Here is a 19,662-nt window from a genome sequence, read left to right on the forward strand (position 1 = left end):
ACCAAAGAAGCAAAGAATCTATACTCAGAAAACTATAAAGTACTCATGAAAGAAATGGAGGAAGACACAAAGAAATGGAAAAATGTTCCAAGCTCATGGATTGGAAGAACAAATATTGTGAAAATGTCTATGCTACCTAAAGCAATCTACATATTTAATGCAATCCCTTTCAAAATCCCATCCTTTTTTTTTTTTTTCAAAGAAATGGAACAAATAATCCTAAAATTTACATGGAACCAGAAAAGACCATGATTAGCCAGAGGAATGTTGAAAAAGAAAGCCAAAGTTGGTGGCATCACAATTCCAGACTTCAAGCTCTATTACAAAACTGTCATCATCAAGACAGTATGGTACTGGCACACAAACAGACACATAGATCAGTGGAACAGAATTGAGAGCCCAGAAACAGACCCTCAACTCTATGGTCAACTAATCTTTGACAAAGCAGGAAAAAATGTCCAATGGAGAAAAGACAGTCTCTTCAACAAATGGTGTTGGGAAAATTGGACAGCCACATGCAGAAAAATGAAACTGGACCATTTCCTTACACCACACACAAAAATAGACTCCAAATGGATGAAAGACCTCAATGTGAGAAAGAAATCCATCAAAATCCTTGAGGAGAAGACAGGCAGCAACCTCTTCAACCTCAGCCACAGCAACTTCTTCCTAGGAACATCACCAAATGCAAGGGAAGCAAGGGAAAAAATGAACTATTGGGACTTCATCAAGATCAAAAACTTCTGCACAGCAAAGGAAACAGTCAACAAAACCAAAAGACAACTGACAGAATGGGAGAAGATACTTGCAAATGACATATCTGATAAAGGGCTAGTATCCAAAATCTATAAAGAACTTATCAAACTCAACACCCAAGGAACAAGTAATCCAATCAAGAAATGGGCAGAGGACATGAACAGACATTTCTGCAAAGAAGACATCCAGATGGCCAAAAGACACATGAAAAAGTGCTCCACATCACTCGGCATCAGGGAACTACAAATCAAAACCACAATGAGATACCACCTCACACCAGTCAGAATGGCTGAAATTAACAAGTCAGGAAATGACAGATGTTGGCAAGGATGCGGAGAAAGGGGAATTTCCTATACTGTTGGTGGGAATGCAAGGTGGTACAGCCACTCTGGAAAACAGCATGGAGGTTCCTCAAAAAGTTGAAAATAGAGCTACCCTACAACCCAGCAATCATACTACTGGGTATTTACCCTAAAGATACAAATGTAGTGATTCAAAAATTCACATGTACCTGAATGCTTATAGAGAAGATGTAGTATATATACATGTGTGTACACACACACACACACACACACACACACACACACACACACACAATGGAATACTATGTAGTCATCAAAAGAAATCTTGCCATTTGCGATGACATGGATGGAACTAGAGGGTATTATGCTGAGCAAAATAAGTCAATCAGAAAAAGATAATTATCATATGATCTCCCTGATATGAGGAAGTTGAGAGGCAAAGTGGGGGGTTTGGGGGGTAGAGAAGGAATAAATGAAACAAGATGGGATCAGGAGGGAGACATACCATAAGAGACTTAATCTCACAAAACTGAGGGTTGCCAGAGGGAGGTGGGTAGGGAAAGGGTGGTTGGGTTACAGACATTGGAAAAGGTATGTGCTATGGTGAGTGCTGTGAAGTGTATAAACCTGGCGATTCACAGACCTATACCCACTGGGCTAATAATACATTATATGTTAATAAAAATTTAAAAATTTTAAAAAAAGAATAAGTTCTAGGGAAATCAGCCCAGATTTGGTAACTGGAGCTATGTGTGAGCTTTTTCAGAGACAGCATTCACATGACCCTGCTGGAAAAAGAAGGTTAAAAAAAAAAACCAACTAATTTTCTCTATATACACAAATTACCAACTTGGCAAGACAGTAAACTTGGTGAGTTAGTTGTATTTTCTTTGAAATGTTATGCTTTTAATTATGCTTTTAATTTACAATAAACCTAATTGCCTAATGGTCCATGTGATAAATTACATATATGTTATTCTGAGTCTACCCAAGTGTTAATAGTGGCTGTGGCAGAGAGTGTTGGGAATTCCCTGCAATCTTTCTCTTCTTCTTCTTCCTTAGTAATAGGAACCCTGTTGTTTAGCTTGGCACACTGGTGCCCAAATTACTATTTCAGTCCCAATAGAACTTTATTATTAGAGTTCTACTCAGATTTTCTATTTCTTCTAGAGCTAGTTTCAGTAGTTTGTGTCTTTCCAGGAACTTTTCCAATTCATCTAGGCTATCTAATTTGTTGGATACAATTGCCCACAGAATTTCCAGTACTTTTTATTTATGTTAGGTCTGTAGTAATGTCCTCTCTTTTATTTCTGATTTTAGTAATCTGAGTCTTCTTTTTTTCTCAGTCTAGCTAAAGAACTGTCAATTTTGTCGGTCTTCTCAAAAAAACAAAGTTTAGGTTTGGTGATTGTCTATATTATTTTTCTATTCTATTTTTCTATTTTTTATTTTTCTATTCTATTTTTCTATTTTATATTATTTTTCAATTCTATATTATTTCTATTTTAATTCTTATTATTTCCCTCCTTCTGATTGCTTTGGGTTTAATTTGCTCTTCTTTTTCTAGTTTCATAAGATAAAAGGATAAGCAACAGATTTGTTATCATTCCTGTTTGAAAATGTAGGCATTTACAACTATAAATTTCCCTTTGAACACTGCTTTACTTGAGTCATATAAGTTTTAAAATACTGTTTTCATTTTCACTCATCTCAAAGTATTTTCTAATTTCACCAGTGATTTCTTCTTTATGTTTTTAAATTTCCACATATTTGTGAATTCCACAAGTTCTTCTGTTATTGGATTTAATTTCATTCCGTTATAGTTGGAGATGATACTTTGTATGATGTCAATCCTTTAAAATTTATTGAGATGTGTTTTATGGCCTAATATATGTTCTATCCTAGAGAATGGTGCATGTGCACTTGAGAAGAATGTGTATTCTGTTGTTGCTGGACAGAGTGTTCTATAGATGTCTATTAGGTCTAGTTGGTTTATAGTGTTGTTAAAGTCTTTTACTTTTTTTTCTGACCTTAAGTCTTCTTTTTTCTTGTTGATCTTCTGTCTAGTTGTTTTATTCATTATTGAAAGTAAGGTGTTGAGACATCAACACCTTATTGTTGAATTGTCTGTTTTCCCCCTTCAATTCTGTCAGTTTTTCATTCATTTAAATTTTTGGCCCTGTTATGAGGTGAATACATATTTATAATCACTACATATTGAGGGATTGATTCTTTGATCTTTAGGAAATGTCCTTCCTTGTTTCTAGTAACAATTTTTATCTTAAAGCCCATTTTGGTTGAGACTAGTTAGCCATTGTAGCTTTCTTTTGGTTACTCTTTGCATGGTATATCTTTTCCCATCCTTTTGCTTTAAACCTATTTGAGTCTTTGAATCTAAATTGTCTCTTGTAAATACAACATATTTGGATCTTTTTTTAAACTATTCTGCTAATCTCTGCCTTTGATGGAGTGTTTAAACCATTTACATGTAATAAAATTATTAGTAAGATAGAATTTGTGTCTGTCATTTTACCATTGCTTTCTGATTTGTCTCATGTATTTTTATTTTTCCTATTGCTTTATCTTGTGCTAAATGTTTTTACTGTACCATTTTTATTCCCTTGTACTTTTAAAAATATATATCTATTTATATAATAAATATAATATTATTATATAATATAATATTTATATATTCTATATTTATATAATAAATATTATATATATATTTGTTGTTCTATTAGTGATTGCCTTGGAGACTACAATCAACATCTAAACATCTAATAATCTAGTTTTACTAGTACAAACTTAATTTCAATAGTATATAGAAACTTTTCTCCAATATAAATTCATTCCTTCCCTCCTCCTTTGTGCTATTATTGACATACAAAGTACTTTGTTATACATTATATGCCCAATGACATATTTATAAATATTGCTTTATGCAATTGTCTTTTAAATCAGATGGGAAAAGAAAAGGATTTCAAACAAAAGTTACATTTATAGTCTTTTTTAAATATATTTTTAAATATTTATTTATTTATTTATTTATTTAAGAGAGAGAGAGACAGTGAGAGAGAGCATGAGCGAGAAGGTCAGAGGGAGAAACAGACTCCCTGTGGAGCTGGGAGCCTGAGGTGGGACTCAACAAGACTCCAGGATCATGACCTGAGCTGACGGCAGTCTTAACCAACTGAGCCACCCAGGAGCACCCATTTATAATCTTTTATATTTAGCTTTGTGTTGCCTTTACCAGTGATCTTTATTTCTTCATGTAGGAAAAGGGAAATGTAAATAGGGTAAGTTAAAATGCCACAAAGTCATTGTTCTTACCATGATTCACTAACTTTTCTTGGATAAATGTTTCTTGGATTACTGCAAGTCTTTGATTTATATCCAGCATTCCAAAAAAGATTTTAGCAATTTTTGCCTATGTTCTCATTACATTTATGGAGGAATGGATTTTTGGAAATCTTTATTTTGCCATTCCCACTAATGTCACTCTAATGCCTAGCTAAAAGTTCTGTATTCCCTATCTTTTCCAGTAAATATTGTGATTTAAATCACAACATTTAGTGTGACTAAATTTTGGCCAATGAGTTATAAAAGGTATTGTGTGGTAACTTCTGAGGAAACCAACTTAAAAGACAGCTGTTGCTGGGGCGCCTGGGTGGCTCAGTGGGTTAAAGCCTCTGCCTTCAACTCAGGTCATGATCCCAGGGTCCTGGGATAGAGCCCCGCAACAGGCTCTCTGCTCCGTGGGTAGTCTGCTTCCTCCTCTCTCTGCCAGCCTCTCTGCCTACTTGTGATCTCTGTTTGTCAAATAAATAAGCAAAATCTTAAAAAAAAAAAAAAAAAGACAGCTGCCCCGGCACCTGGGTGGTTGAGCCTTTGGCTCTTGGTTTTGGCTCAGGTTGTGATCTCAGGGTCCTGGAATCAAGCTCTGCATTGGGCTCCACACTCAACACAGAAGTCTACTGAAGCTTCTCTCTTCCTGTCACTCTGCCTCTCCTTGCTGCTCTCTTCCTGATAAATAAATCCGGGGAGTGGGGGGGGGGGGAGCTGTGCTGTGCCCTTTGTTCCCTTCCTATTCCCTTATCCATATTCCCTGGAGTATGAATATTAGGTTTAGAGCTCTGGCAGCTATCTTGGTCCCTGAGAATGAGGACCATACCCTAAGAATGGTGCAGTGGAGAGCTGTAAATAGATGCCTCGTGATGATTTTGGAGCCACCATACAAGCTCTCGACAGCCTGTTTCCAAATATATTAAGTAAATATTTTTCTGTCTATTACTTTTAATATTTTCCTCCTAATAATTGCAGCTGAAATTAATTCTGACCCAGATGGTACCTACCATTGGATTGTAGGAATATTAGTTGCTTTTACTTTTTAAAATATTTTTACTTATTAGTATTTATTATCTTATGTGAGAAAAAAGCTATTTACATGTAAATAAATGTATAGTAATATTAATGTATGTACTAAAACATACATATATGAATGTAATACATAAATGTAGATATAAAAATGCATATATATCACATTTGTGTGTGTATATCATGTATATACATATGGACATACACATATATATGTTTCCATCTTTTTATGTTTTAGAGGGTTGAAAACTGTCTTCTTTTACATGGTCGTCTATCAGAATGATGCATTTCCAAAATAATTGGAACACAATCATGACTAGTCAATCAAGTAAATCAAGAATTCAATCCTAAAACTTTTTTTCAGTTGCAAGGTGGGGGTTAGGTGAGGATGAGCTGGAGGTGGAGGAGGAGATTACAGTGTGTGGGAGATGTGGGTGGATGGAGACTGCAAAAAGATATGCTAGTAAAACAAGGAGCACAGACACACATCAGCACAGCAAAGTCTGAAACAGCCTCCTCTTCTCCCACTCCTATTTTTAGAGGGAGACCGTCCATTAGGATCTAAAGACTCTAATGTTATTTCAGTGTTCATAAAATCTTTACAATAGTGTTTTTCCTGCCTTCTCTGACTACTACATAATTAAAACTAGGTAAGCCAGTTCTCCACCCAGAACCATTACAGAGGAGGCAGCCTGGAGTTACCTTGAAAAAACGTATATATGATTTAAGCTTAGGTGACTGCCATACTTACCTCTGGGTAAAATATAAGAGAAAATGGTTGAGATGAAATTAGAAACAAAAAATCAGAATAAGCACTTCTTTCTTCTCTTGTGAAAATAAGAATTTAAGCCTCTCTCTGGAAATTTCTATGTGATAATAGAATGGCTGAGTCTTCCATGTTCTCTTTTCCTGTATTACTTTTAATTGGCTATATACATGCATAAATCTTAAAAATAAAATTATATTAAAGAGTTCAGAATCACCACTCCTTGCTTTCCAATCCTACTATCTAGAACCAACTGCATTCAATACTTTTGTTTACTCTTCATTAGTTGCCTTATTAGTTGCCTATTTCTAAACAATGTGTTTATTACATTAATATTTATCAAATTTAGACACCATTTATAGCTTTCTGAATCAGTTAGTTTCAAGTTAGAAAAATAAAACCCTCATCAGATTACTTAGTAAAGAAAACGTGATGCAGCTATAAAGGGATTGGAATTGTCATTCCCAATTTGGGGTGATTCCACCCCCCAGGAAACATTTGGCAATGTTCTAACAATGTCTGGAGACATTATCGTCACAGCTGGGTAGAGGCTCCTGGTATCTAGTGGGCAGAGTCAGTCCATGGATGCTGCTAATTATCTTAAAACACACAGGGCAGCCCCTGAAACAAAGAATCATCCAGCGCACAGTATCAATAGTGTTCAAGTTGACAAGAAAACTTAGACTGAAAGAACTGGAAAGAACTGGGGGAAGGGGAGGCAACACTAGGATCCGCAACTGCAGAAAGCCACTGTGACTTCCAGAGCCAGTGGGTCAGTGTGAGAAGGCAATGCTAACAAAGGCCATCACAGGAAGCAATAAACCCAGTAGGATGGCCTAGTACTACCAGGAAATGTTCAGAGGAAACTGAGGACATAGAGGAGAAGGAGCTACTACCAGAGATGTTGCCCAAAGCAGGGAGAATGGGGAAGAGAAATATCCTGGCTTCTCCTTGTCTCTTACCCTCCAATCCCCTGGCACTGCCATTGGCTGAACTTAGCCAGAAGCCAGTCATCCAGGTCTGGGAAGCATAGCCCTTGCAATAGGAGCCCAAGAGGAGAAGGCAGTGTATGAACTAGAAAGCAAATTACCAGCTGGTCAATTACCAGCACACCTTTCCATTATGGAAGATGGGGATCAAACTCTATTTGATAGCTACTTCCCTCACTACTCTACTTTCTCTAAATGCATTAGAAAATCTATCCATTTTCTTTTTTTCTTTTTAGTGACCTCCTCATAATCTTCTTTCCTTATATATATTCTTGAATATATTCACAAGTTTCCCTAGCTTTTCCTTTTAAAGAAATTTTACCTCTTCTTACACTGTCTGTTGGTATTTGTTAATTACACTATTTTCCCTAGTGAGACAGGCACACAATAAATAATCAATCCCTTTCATCTGACCTGTCTCAGAATCAGTGGTAGTCCCAGGATGCTTGTGCCAGTCTACAGATGAGAAGCCATGGACTTAGCAAAGCAAATCCAAATGTCTTGCCTGTATTACTATAGTAGTAGTTGACCTTGCTGGTGTCCTGCCCTGATCCCTTGTACTGTGCTGGTGCCTCAACCTCAGCTATTGTAGTGTTGGGGCTAATGGCTTCAATATGCCCTTCCCTGGAGAACTATTCTTGGTCAATGAGAGCCACCTTACTGAGAAATGCCTGGGAGGCTATATCTCATCTCCATGCATCGTGCAGCCAGTGACTGATACAGGGATACAAAAGCCAAGCCCCCTTGCCTCAAAGAGGACAACTCTGTGGTGTCATTCACACTCCAAAACTCTTCAGGGAGTCAGGTTTAAGTTAGACTTCAACTGAAATCTCATCTTTGTTTAGCCACTTCCCCTGCTCTATCTTGCTTCCCTTATTTTCTTCCAAGTGTCTCCTGAAAGCAGAATTTCAGTGTGTCTCTTAAATAAGCATTCAGCCTCAATTGCTGTTTCTAAAAACCCAATCAAAGATGATGGTGAACATCAGACATTTTTTGGCTTCTCAGCATGCATTCTCCCTTCCTAACGGCACAAGAGTTTCCTTTGGGAAATGATCTCCCACACCTTTTGAACAGTCTTGATGGGACCAAATCTGGGTATGTGCTCTGCCGTCATGGAAGCTAAAGGAGCTTGTGAAGTTCCTTTCCATTAAATCCCTCCTCTCACTGCTTTGGTATAGCAGGCCCAGGCATGTGACCTAAATTCAGCCAACTTGACATTCTGTCCTGGCATTATGAATCTTAAGTGAGTAATACAAAGATAGAATAGTTCTTTGAGGTTCATTTATTCCATTACAGACTTCTGCTAGCCTGCTTCTCCTTCTCAACCTTTCTGGGCCTTTTAGCGTCAAAAGCCTTGGTTCCTGCCCATTTTCAAGCTACTTGGCTAGGCTTTTGTGAGTGCTTCAAATCCTTCCAGTGATGTCCCTCTTATATAAAGTCTCTCACCCAGGCTCTCTTGCTTATTACCAAAAGAATGATAAGTAATGTGATTCTTACTGTCCTTCATCTAAGCACAGAGTGAAAATGGATCTGGGACAGAACCACTGATTCAGAAGAGGGCAGACACAGGGCTTCTGAGCTTGGTGAGTAACAGCCTACCTGGACAACTCTCCTGGCTTCAAGAAAGAAGAAGGCGTAAACAAAGCATTTCTCAACTGGGTAAATTATACTTTGATCCTGTGTGAGATGCTGAATTAGCCTCTTGTCTTAGTAAGCCATTATCTGGCTTTCAAGATCCAAATAAACACATACCTTAATCTGAAACCTCCCCTCTGTTGACATTTTTCCTTTTCTTATATGTTTATGCATTTTTTCCCATTTCTTTTCTTATATGTTCAAACAACAATCCTGAAAATAGAGGAATTCAATGGTATGGAAACAGCTGTACTCCTTAACAAAAATATCTTCTGGATGAAAAGTTTTTCTTATGAATGGAATTTTCTCCCAAAATTGTTCGAGTTTTGGATTATAGGAAGGAAATGAGCTCAACAGAAAAACCAAAATAGACACACATGATTCCAGAGGAATCTGAAGACAACCTTCTGGTCTGAGTTGCCAGGCAACTGTCTCTCCAAGGATGCTGCCATTTTGAGGTTATAGAATAATCAGGTACTTGAATTTCTGACTCAAGATATATTGGGACCATAATAAATTTATCTTCATGATTTTAAAAAAGTATAAGCAGAAACCTCTCTCCCTCTTGGCACACATGTTCCATTGCTTGACTATTTGTATGTTTGTTTATTTGTTTCACAATTTCTTTGCTGTGTGCCTTCAGAATTGTGTGCCAATAGACTTTCATCTGTTTGGGATGGTTTTGTTGGATCCTGGTGAGAGTAGGGATGAGTGGAAGACTACTCAAGATACTGATTTCTACTTGCTTCAGATTCTGATCTTACAGTCAGTAACATGTTTTATCCATAAGAAAAAAAAGAAAAAATTGCACGTAAACATCACCTAAAACATCCTTGGAAACAGCTTTATGTCTAGAAACAGGGTCCCCGCACATAAGGAAACAAGCTATTGTTGGATAAAGAGCTAGACAGACACAGGCACGTGGAAGAGTGTTTTTATCAATATTTGGAAACAATCCCTCCAGTGATACAATTGTCTGTTCAAGGACTTGTGTATAAAATCGCAGAATTGAGTTTTAGAAAAAATTCAATACTAATTTTCCATTTTCTTTTTGTCTGTACTATGATATGCTACTTTTTACTCATTTTCTTATTACTATAAGCCTAATTTGTGCAAGGTTTTCTGCTAGATATGAGTCTACCCAAGCAGCAAAGTCCATAGTCCTAGCCTTAAAGGTGCACCCTTTCTAGAGATGGAGAGTGACATGTCAACAACTCTTGACCTCCCTGATATAGGAATGAAATAGTAGGATCTACTGTCTGTGCCATTACAATGGCCTATTACCTAAGGCCTTTTAGAGTTATGAAATATATTATTTATAGTGTGAGCCTATTTTTTCTCTCAGGGTTCTTGGTTGTGAACAGTGGAAACTAACTAAACAGAAAAAGAATGTAGGAGAGGGTGTCAGGGAATCAAGTCTGCATGGCTAGGCATGGCAAAGGTGCAGTCTCAGGGCCTCTGGCGGTGGGGGTGGGAAGACTAAGCATCAGGAACCCAGGTGGAGGCCATATGTAGAAGAGTGTAGTCAGTAAACAGTGCTGGGCCTGTACTGGGCCTGATGGGGAAGGGGAAGTTGGGCCCTTTGGGAAGCTGCCACTATTTTCTACCCATACCACATATGGGGAATTCCTTCAAACAATGATTAATGAATAGGAAAGAATTGATTCTAGAAACAAACAAACAAACACAAAAAAAAAAACCCAAGTGTCCACTACATGTATTATTTACCATTGAATCTCAAAATCTAGGTACAATCTAGCCATAATGAGCACAATTCTTCGTTATTAGGGGAGAAAGTATCAATGGAAGACTGGAGGTAAAATCACCTACCTCAAATCTTTAATTTTATAGTTAAGGAAACTTATGCCTTAGGCGACTGTGAACTTCTACTGTTATACTGTTATCAGCTAGTTTTCTGGTTCTCAGGTCTTTGGACGTGGACTAGAACTATACCACTGGCTTTTCTGGATCTTCAGCTTACAGACAGCATATCACAGTACTTTTCAGCCTCCAAAGTCATGTGAACCAATTCCTTATAACAAATTTCTAACTTCAGATATAGATATTGATTCTGTGTTTCTAACGTCATATATCTATTTATCTGTCTATAGATACTGATTCTGTGTTTCTAGAAAACCCTAATACAGCATCCTTGTTTGGCCTCCCCCCACTTCCCTGTCCTGCTTCATTCATTTTCTAAATGGTCTTCCCTGGAAACATTTCCTTAATAAATCACTTCTACATGAATACACATCTCAAAGTCTGCTCTAGGGCACCTGACCTTCTAGGATAATTCCCCAAATCCCCCCTTTTTTAATGTCCTAGCCCCTCCCATAGGATGCCACACATCTCCCAATGATCTACTAACTGCAGGGTTAATGCTTGATCCAGTAGGGGTCCTCCTGGACCCTGTTCCTGGGCTATGACCAGCATTTGCTCTGCATAATCATTGCCTGGGCCAGGGCAGTAGTTAAGTATTTTGAATATTTACCCTGAGCCTATTTAAGTGTTAGGGTTATATAACATAAAAACTAACCAGAGTGTCTCCTGCATTCATAAACCCTCTTAGTTTTCAGATAAACTTAATATATAGGGGAGATCCTCCTGGGTCATGTTTGAGCCACATGAGCCTTCCATTCTGGCTGTGATTGATTAAATCATGGTTAAATCCAAGCTGGGCTAAGCAAGTTCTCTCCCCTAGAAACTTAAAACTGGAACTGAGGGACAGAGGGTTGGTATTTGTTGGGGTGGAGTCCCATCATGGCATTATCCCCTTAAGGGGAAGTTCCGTGAATACCTATTCTTGTCCCATCCAGGGCTTGAATGTTGAACTCTTCCAGGAGTAGCTTTCCAATACATCACCATTTTTGCTTACATTTGCTAGAGTAGCTTTTGATTTAAAAAAGTAACTGGAAAATTCTTACCAAATAGCTTATATTACCATCTGGAACAAGCGCAGTTTGTTTGTCTTGTGTGTCACCTTCAGCACTTAGCATAGTGCAGCATGGGTTAGGTACTAACCTCATACATATTTGCTGCCTCTATATACAGGTCTCTATTTTATTATTATTTCTGTAGGAAAGAGAAGAGTACTTTATGTACATGTAAATATACAGGAAAATGGAAAATTTGGAAAGTAGAAAATTTCACCAGATCAGATGAGTATGTGTGAGGAGCCATGGGGCTCAGCTGGTTAAGTGTTGGCCATCAGCTCAGGTCACAATTTCAGAGTCCTGGGACTGAGCCAGGCGTTGGGCTCTCTGCTGAGTGGGGAGCCTGCTTCTCCCTCTCCCTCTGCTACCCACCCTGCTTGTTCTCTCTCAAATGAATAAATAAAATCTTTTAAAAATAAGAAAATAAAAATTTAAAAATTAAAGGGTGCCAGGGTGGCTCAGCTGGTTAAGTGACTATCTTCTGCTCAGGTCATGATCCCAGACCCCTGGGACTGAGTCCCGCATCAGGCTCCCCGTTCAACAGGGAGTCTGCTTCTCCCTCTGACCTTCCCCCTCTAATACTCTCTCTCAAATAAAGAAATAAATACATTTTTTAATAAATTTTTTTAAAATTTTAAAAACAAATTTAAATGCCTCCTGCTTGTGTTCATACTTTTTCTTCATCAAGTTTTCCTCCAAATAATTAGCCTATCTCATGGCCTACCTTTGTTTCTTAAATGTAACATAGTTTAAACACTGATTAGTGTTAAAAAGCTTTAAAGTTAAAAATCTGAAATCTCTGTCACCTTGGTGAACATGTACTCACTGCTACTGAAGTAAACCATTTGGGCAGCATCTCTGATTTCCTCAAGTCACTATTCAGTGTTACTCCATTTATTTTCTTCCTTTGTTCACTCTATAGTCTATACCTCTCAATACCCCATTTTGATCTCTTAAGTCAAAAATTGTAGCAACTGCAGCTTAGGAACTTAGAGAAAATGACTGTGCTCAAGATACATTCTTTTTCACTCTGCTAACATGAACTAGTCTTTGAAGTAAAGAGAAGTCTAAGTTGTTGCTACTTACATCTGGAGAGAGAAAACCAGAAGTTTCACCTCCAGAAATCAGGTTGTCATCATCATTGCCAGAGAATCAAGCCAGCAAGAGGCTGTTCTCGGGCACAAAACAACTGGTTTTGCTCCTGGTGGCTTCTGCTGAGTCATCAGTAACAGTCAGACAACATGTAGGTGCCAACAGCAGCAGTCAAAACAGGCAAAAACACACGGTGGGGAAAAGTTGAGTTCTACTTCCTGCTTGTCAGCAGACCCAGTCTGTCGTTATTTTGAAGTTATATGAAAGTTCCAGGAAACAGATCTTTAAAAGATTTGCAGGTTTTGTTGCTTAACTAGGAAGTCTGAGCAAGCCAGAGGCTTAGGAATGGAGCACATGGACCCAGAGAAAATGATTTTTGTGTGTATGGGGCAAGAAAATGAACTTGAACCCATAGGAACTATGAAATATTTTCATTTTCTGTCACTTGACTGTGACAAAGTTGCCACAGGAACTTAACAGAAAAGTCTATGAAAGATACCTTAACATCTGAGGGTGTGACATCTAATAAGAAAGAGGCCTTCTCATCACAATTCCAAAGCATTACTTCATTTTGCCCTAGGGTGACTCAAGTGTATCCATCAAAGCAGAGCAACTGTCTGAACATGGGGAGCACACCCACTAAACTGCTGTTTATTAACTTTGGGCCCTTGAAAACAAAGCCAAGTCCTCACCTTGAATATAGGAAAGCAGAAGATAGCAGGCTCTGGTTCAGGTCTCTCGGTTCCATCTTTGCAATAGTGAGACATGGCACCATTTACAGAGGGTCTAAATGCGCCAGGCATTCTGCAAGACCATCATACCCATTGTGTCGCAAAGTCTCCTGGGCAACTTAGTAAGGCACGCGTTGCCTCCACTCTCTGTTTTACCAAAGAGGAAACTAAGTCTCAGAGAGGCTAAGTGACTTGCCCATGACCACCCAGTGGGTGGAAAGCCAAGATTAGAATAGAGCTTTCTTTGTCTGTCCCCAAAGCCCAGGTTCTTTTGCTACAAGGAAATGCCTGGAAAAACTGAGAGTTGTTTGCTGCCCCTCTGCGCGGCAGAAAGATGTTCATAGCCTGTCCCTCACCTTCCTTAAGACTTAGTAGCATTTCCTTGCTAAGTATGGTCTCCAGATCAGCATATCAGCCCAGTATCTTCTGGAAGCATCTTACACATGCTGAAACTCAGGCTCCACCCCAGACCTACTAAGCCAGAATCCACTCTCTAAAGTTGGAAGAGAACAGATCACCTTCCTGGTACCTTCATTACAGGCCTTTAATAACAGACTAATTATTCTGTGGCAGAGAGCAACTCCGAGAAACAGCTTCTATGCCTTTCATCAAACCTTTTGCAGTGTGTTCCTTTCACTGAGAAAGGGATGTCACTTCTACTGACCCCTTGCCAGAGCAGAAATCTCCATCAAACAAGAACAGGAAAGAAGCAAGGGGAAGTGTTTCATCAGGTTTTGCTGATAAGGCTGTTGGCAGCTGCATTTCCTAGCACCTGAAGAGTACAAGGTAATGCTAAATATTAACACCTAAGAAGATTAGTGGGGATTGATGGAGGAGAGTCTCACTGGGTTAAAGGTCATTTGCTTACAAATCTCAGGACAAAGAAGACTCAAACAGTCCTTGGGGAGGAGACTCCTAGTTAAAGCAACAAGAAAGGAGGCCAGGAGGAAGGTCTGTGTTTCTAGAGCCTCTTGTGGGATCTGAGTTCTGTTTCTCCAGTATGGGTGGTAACCAGTTATGGTGACTATGCTTAAAGGGACTTCTCTTCTATAGGGGAGGGTGGACCTAAGTGAAATAAGTCAGACAGAGAAAGACAAGTACAGTGCGATTTCACATACATGTAGAATCTGAAAAACAAAGCAAATGAACCAATGAATGGGAAGGGCTTCTTGAGGCTCCAGGGTTTGGACAAAATAAAGGGTTACTAGGCAGAGGAAATTAGGGAGACAAGAAAAGAGCAAGTAAACTTGAAGTAGAGTGAAGAGGTTGGTAAATAAGAGAAAGTAACTCAAGATGGAGAGAGAGAAGAAATTCTTCACTATTAGAACCATACAACAATATCTATTTTTTTGCTGATTTTTTTTTTTTTTTTTCAGATCGAAATACCATTGGCTCCAACTTCTGGATCTTTGGAAACCTAAAACCCTCCCAAAGGTGTCTTCAGGTTACCAGGAGCTCATTTTTCCCTGGGTCCATCAGGTTTACAGTTTGCACATCTGTTTTTGTTTTGTTTTGTTTTGTTTTTATGAATGAGTTTTTATTTCTCTCCTCGTTTTTAAAATGTGAATATTCCAGAATTCAGTCACAGCCTTTACTTCCAGGTGACTCCTTCACTGCATCTCAATTCCCTCTTAAACAATACACTCTTGTTCCAGAGGCAGTTAGCTTTTCATCATTCTTTGTCTAGATAACATCCAAGGACAAAGCCCACAGGCACAAGTAAATGTAACTGGTGGTCACGAACAACCTGAATTATGTTCATTATGAGTGCTGTAGCCTTGGTGACAAACACGACCCCACTACCGCTCTGCACTTCTTTCTAATGCTCAGGTCCTTTCTATGAAACACCATGCAATGATTGTACCCACTTGACTTTATAGATGATGTTTAAATTCAATAAATGTTTTCATCTTCAAAAACAAACAAACAAACAACAACAACAAAACAGAAAGAAATCGGGCCAAGAAATATAATTAGCAAGCCAAGGAGACAGGATTTGAATTCACATCCATCTGATTCACTGGCAATCTGTTACATTGGTGGCCCTAGTGACCCATGCCTCCTGGTATTCATGCCTGTGTGTTCCCTTCCGCTTGAATCTGGACTGGGCCTGTGACTTGCTTTAGCCAAAAGAATGCAGGTAGAGTTCCAGGTCCAGGTTCCTGGGATCCCTGAGCTGCCACGCAAGAGGGCTGACTATGCCCCTGGAGAGAACCCGTGGAGAGGGAAAAGCTCTGACACCGCATGGAGAAGCTAGGCACCCAGCAGCCAGGGTTAAGGTAAAGCCCCAGTCATATGATCCCAATTAAACCTTTCCCAACGGCACTCACCCCCCACTCTGGACAGTGATCCTAGAGGAGCCATCAGACATGATGGACACTATGCCCCAGCAGACATCCTGTGGAACAGAGATGACAGGGCTTTGCTTTGTTCAAACTGCTGACCAATAGAACTGTGCAAAGTGATAAAAATGGTGGTTAAGTCCCTAAGTTTTGAGTAGTCTGTTATGTATCAATAGGTAACCAAGACACACCTCTGTCCTGTGGCTGAGGAGATGGAGACCGTGACAAATTTATGAAGTCCTTGAGCAAGAGAGAAAGATGGACAGGGAAAGAGTGGGTACAAGACAATTGCCAGGGGTGGAAAGAAAAAAGACAAAGGGCATAATTATGCAGACCTCTAAGTAGCGGAAACAAGAAGTAACAGAATCTTTAGGTCTCATACCTTTGCCAGGCAGTATTTCTGCCCCAGAGCAATCCTCACAGTGGAATTAATGCAAGGAAGATTAAAAGGCAAGACTCAGAAGTGCCTATTTTCAACAACAAGGTAATAGATCAAAATGTTCATAAAAGCTTTCTCTGGGTAGTGGTATCACAAAAAAAGCCTCATAAGTTAGTTTTTTGCTCTCTTCCAGTTCTTCCATATTTTCTACAATGATTGTTTTCCATTTAATTTTTTTCAAAGCCTTAATTATCAAAGAGATAAAAGTACATGGATTTTAATCCCCCCCCCAAGTGCTATAGGAAAGCTCTTCACTCTCCATTTCCACTTCTTCTCCCCATCTTGCACCACACAGGTAATTCCTTTAATGATTTCTGTTCTAGTTCTTTGAGTGGTTAGGTCCACATCCTTACATAATGTGCTTATATTTCCATAACTTGGTTTATTAACCTGAGGCATCTATAGGTTCCCTATTACAAAAGTCTTATTATTTTACTGAACAAATGCACTGAATACCTACTATGTGCCAGTACCATTCAGATGCAGCCCTTTTATGGCACATATTCTAGTAAAGGGAGGTGGTTGATCAAAAGCAAAGAAATAATATCCAATAATAAAAAGTACTATGAAGAAAACCACATAAAGTATGGGGCAGTATGGTTGAGTATATTTTACAAAAATTGGCTACAATCTTCCATCCCACATGCTCATCTAGAATCTTACCATTCACTTATCAAGAAGTAGAGTATATTTTCCTGACCTTTAAATCTGGGTGGATTGGTGACTTCCACAATACATCAGCAGAAACAATACTTGTGATTTCCAAGGCTAGATCATAAAAGGTGATAAAATTTCCGATTTGCCAGAATACTCTCTTGAAACTTTCAGTTGCCATAGAAAAGAATCCAGCTGCTCTGAAATTGCCATGCTGTGAGGAAGCTCAAACTAGCACACAGAATGGAACCACAGAGAGATGCCCTATAACCACAAGAAGATAGAGGGGTGACCAGTCAGTTCCCAAGTGTTCCAGCCCCCAGGCCCTCCCTTAAGCCTCTGACAGCTGATTCTTGAATGGTGAGAGGTCAGCCTTGCAAAAATCTGGAAGCAAAGTAGTCCAGGTAGAGGAAACAGGAAGTAAAAATGACCTAAGTGAAGAATGAGAGTCACTGGGGATGTCTGGCTAGCTTAGTCAGTGGAGCATGTGACTCTTGATCTCAGGGTTGTGAGTTCAAGTCCCAAGCTGGGCATAGAGTTTACTTTTAAAAAATTAAAAATTAAAAGAGAGAGAGAACACAAGCAGGGTGAGAAGCAGAGGGAGAAACAGGCTTGCTGCTGAACACGGAGCCCAACACAGGACTCGATCCCAGGACGCCGGGATCACGACCTGAGCCAAAGGCAGACAGTTAACCAACAGAGACACCCAGGCGCTTCTCCCTGTATGTATTTTATACCTCAATTTAAAAAATCAACTTCTCATGCTAGAAGAACAGAAAAGAGGTAGTGTTAATTTAGTTCAGCTTTTCTACCTCTTCCTCATCACCGATTACTCTTGCAATTTTTATTTATTTATTTATTTATTTATTTATTTTTAAAGATTTAATTTATTTATTTGACAGAGAGAAAGAGAGAAATCACAAGTAGGCGGGGAGGCAGGCAGAGAGAGAGAGGGGAAAGCAGGCTCTCTGCTGAGCAGAGATCCCGATGCAGACCTCAATCCCAGGACACTGAAACCATAACCTGAGAGGAAGGCAGACGCTTAACCCACTGAGCCACTCAGATGTCCCTAATTTTGCAATTTTAAATAATATACTTAAGCCTCTGGTTTTTGTTCCATAAACATCTATCAATAGTTCTTCCTTCTATCAAGTAAGATGAACATATTGGGACTACTATTCTTACTCCCCTTTGTTCTCCAACCCTTCTTTCTCCTCCCACTTGTTTTCAGCTCTCCTTTACATTTCTTAGATCAATAAAAGTTACATTCTCTTCTGTAACCATAATGAAGTCTTCTGGGTTTTAAGTTACTCCTAAATGTTGAAATCTAAGAAACAAAGTTTACATTCTTGTGATGATATAAATATTGCTGCTGGCTGAGTCAAGTGGGATGGATACAAATTCACCCATCCCTGTTTGTTGACAACAGGGCCAATGTCATGCTCTCTTTATCACTTGAAGAGTATTCTTAGCATCTAAGTCAAATAAATACTCTTTTATTTATGAATTAGTTAGCTATTGCTGCATAACAAATCACTCCTAAACTTAGTCCTTTAAAACAATAATGATCCGATATTTCTTATGAGAGTATAGGTCAGTTAAGTGGTTCTGCTCATCTGACTGGACTTGGTCAATCTCTAATGGACTCACTGCCGTGGCTACGTTTAGTTGCTGGATTAGGGTAGGAGCTGGCTGGTCTAGAACTGCCTTGGCTTTGATGACTTTAGTTTTCTTCTATGTATTTTTGATATCTTTCTAACAGGTTAACCTGGGTTTGTTCTCATGGTGGTGGCAGGGCTTCAAGAGAGAGAGCTAAAACATGTAATAACTTTTCATGTTTCTTCTTGGATCATTTGCTACTGTACCACTATGAGCTAAGTCGAGTCCTATGGCAGAGTTGGGGTGTTGGTAGGGAGTGTACAGAAGAGGTGGATACAGGATAGTCATTATTAATAGGGCCATTAATGCAAGTCACTAAGTCTGCTACACTTAAACTATCCCTGCCTCAAAAGTATACCACATTTTCCTTTGCTTCATTTGTATAGTTATTTTCTAGTGTTTCGAATTGGTTGGTTTTTTGCTATTGAAAAAAGAAACGTGCTTTTTTCACCACATGATTAATATTATTTAGCTTCTTATTCCTTTTCCCTATTGTCTGAAATTTATTTCATGCTTCTTAAAAACATTCTTGTGTTGGGGTGCCTGGGTGGCTCAGTGGGTTAAGCCTCTACCCTTGGCTCAGATCATGATCTCAGGGTCCTGGAATGGAGTCCCCCATCAGGATCTCTGCTTGGCGGGGAGCCTGCTTCCCCTCTCTCTCTCTCTCTGCCCACCTGTGATCGATCTCTCTCTCTCTCTCTGTCAAATAAATAAATAAAAATCTTAAAAAAAAATTCTGTGAAAGCCCACTGAGTTTTTGTCTAATGTGAACTGACTGTATTTAGGCTAGTTAAACAGTTGATATGCTAGAATACCTTTTTACAGCACTCCTTGGGGAGTTCTACTGTGTCATACTTATCACATCTTCCTTCTGCAGAAAGGATACTTGAGAGACAAAATTTCTAAGCTCTTTCATGTCTGATAAGTTTGATGTCTTAATCTTGTTCCTTCATTGATTACCTGCTGTTTCTTATTCTCCTAGGAAACTTG

The 19,662-nt window shown here is 38.9% G+C and overlaps 1 protein-coding gene across 1 annotated transcript; it reads right to left on the minus strand.

Moving 5' to 3' along the window:
* Positions 1–15,169: 15,169 nt before the first annotated feature.
* LOC131825818 (NADH dehydrogenase [ubiquinone] 1 beta subcomplex subunit 1-like) lies at positions 15,170–15,340 on the minus strand. The gene is given in 1 exon segment (XM_059165198.1): positions 15,170–15,340. A coding segment is annotated over 1 exon segment (171 nt).
* Between the last annotated feature and the right edge of the window lie 4,322 nt (positions 15,341–19,662).

This window comes from Mustela lutreola, chromosome 2 (genome assembly GCF_030435805.1).
Source record: "Mustela lutreola isolate mMusLut2 chromosome 2, mMusLut2.pri, whole genome shotgun sequence".
NCBI lineage: Eukaryota > Metazoa > Chordata > Mammalia > Carnivora > Mustelidae > Mustela > Mustela lutreola.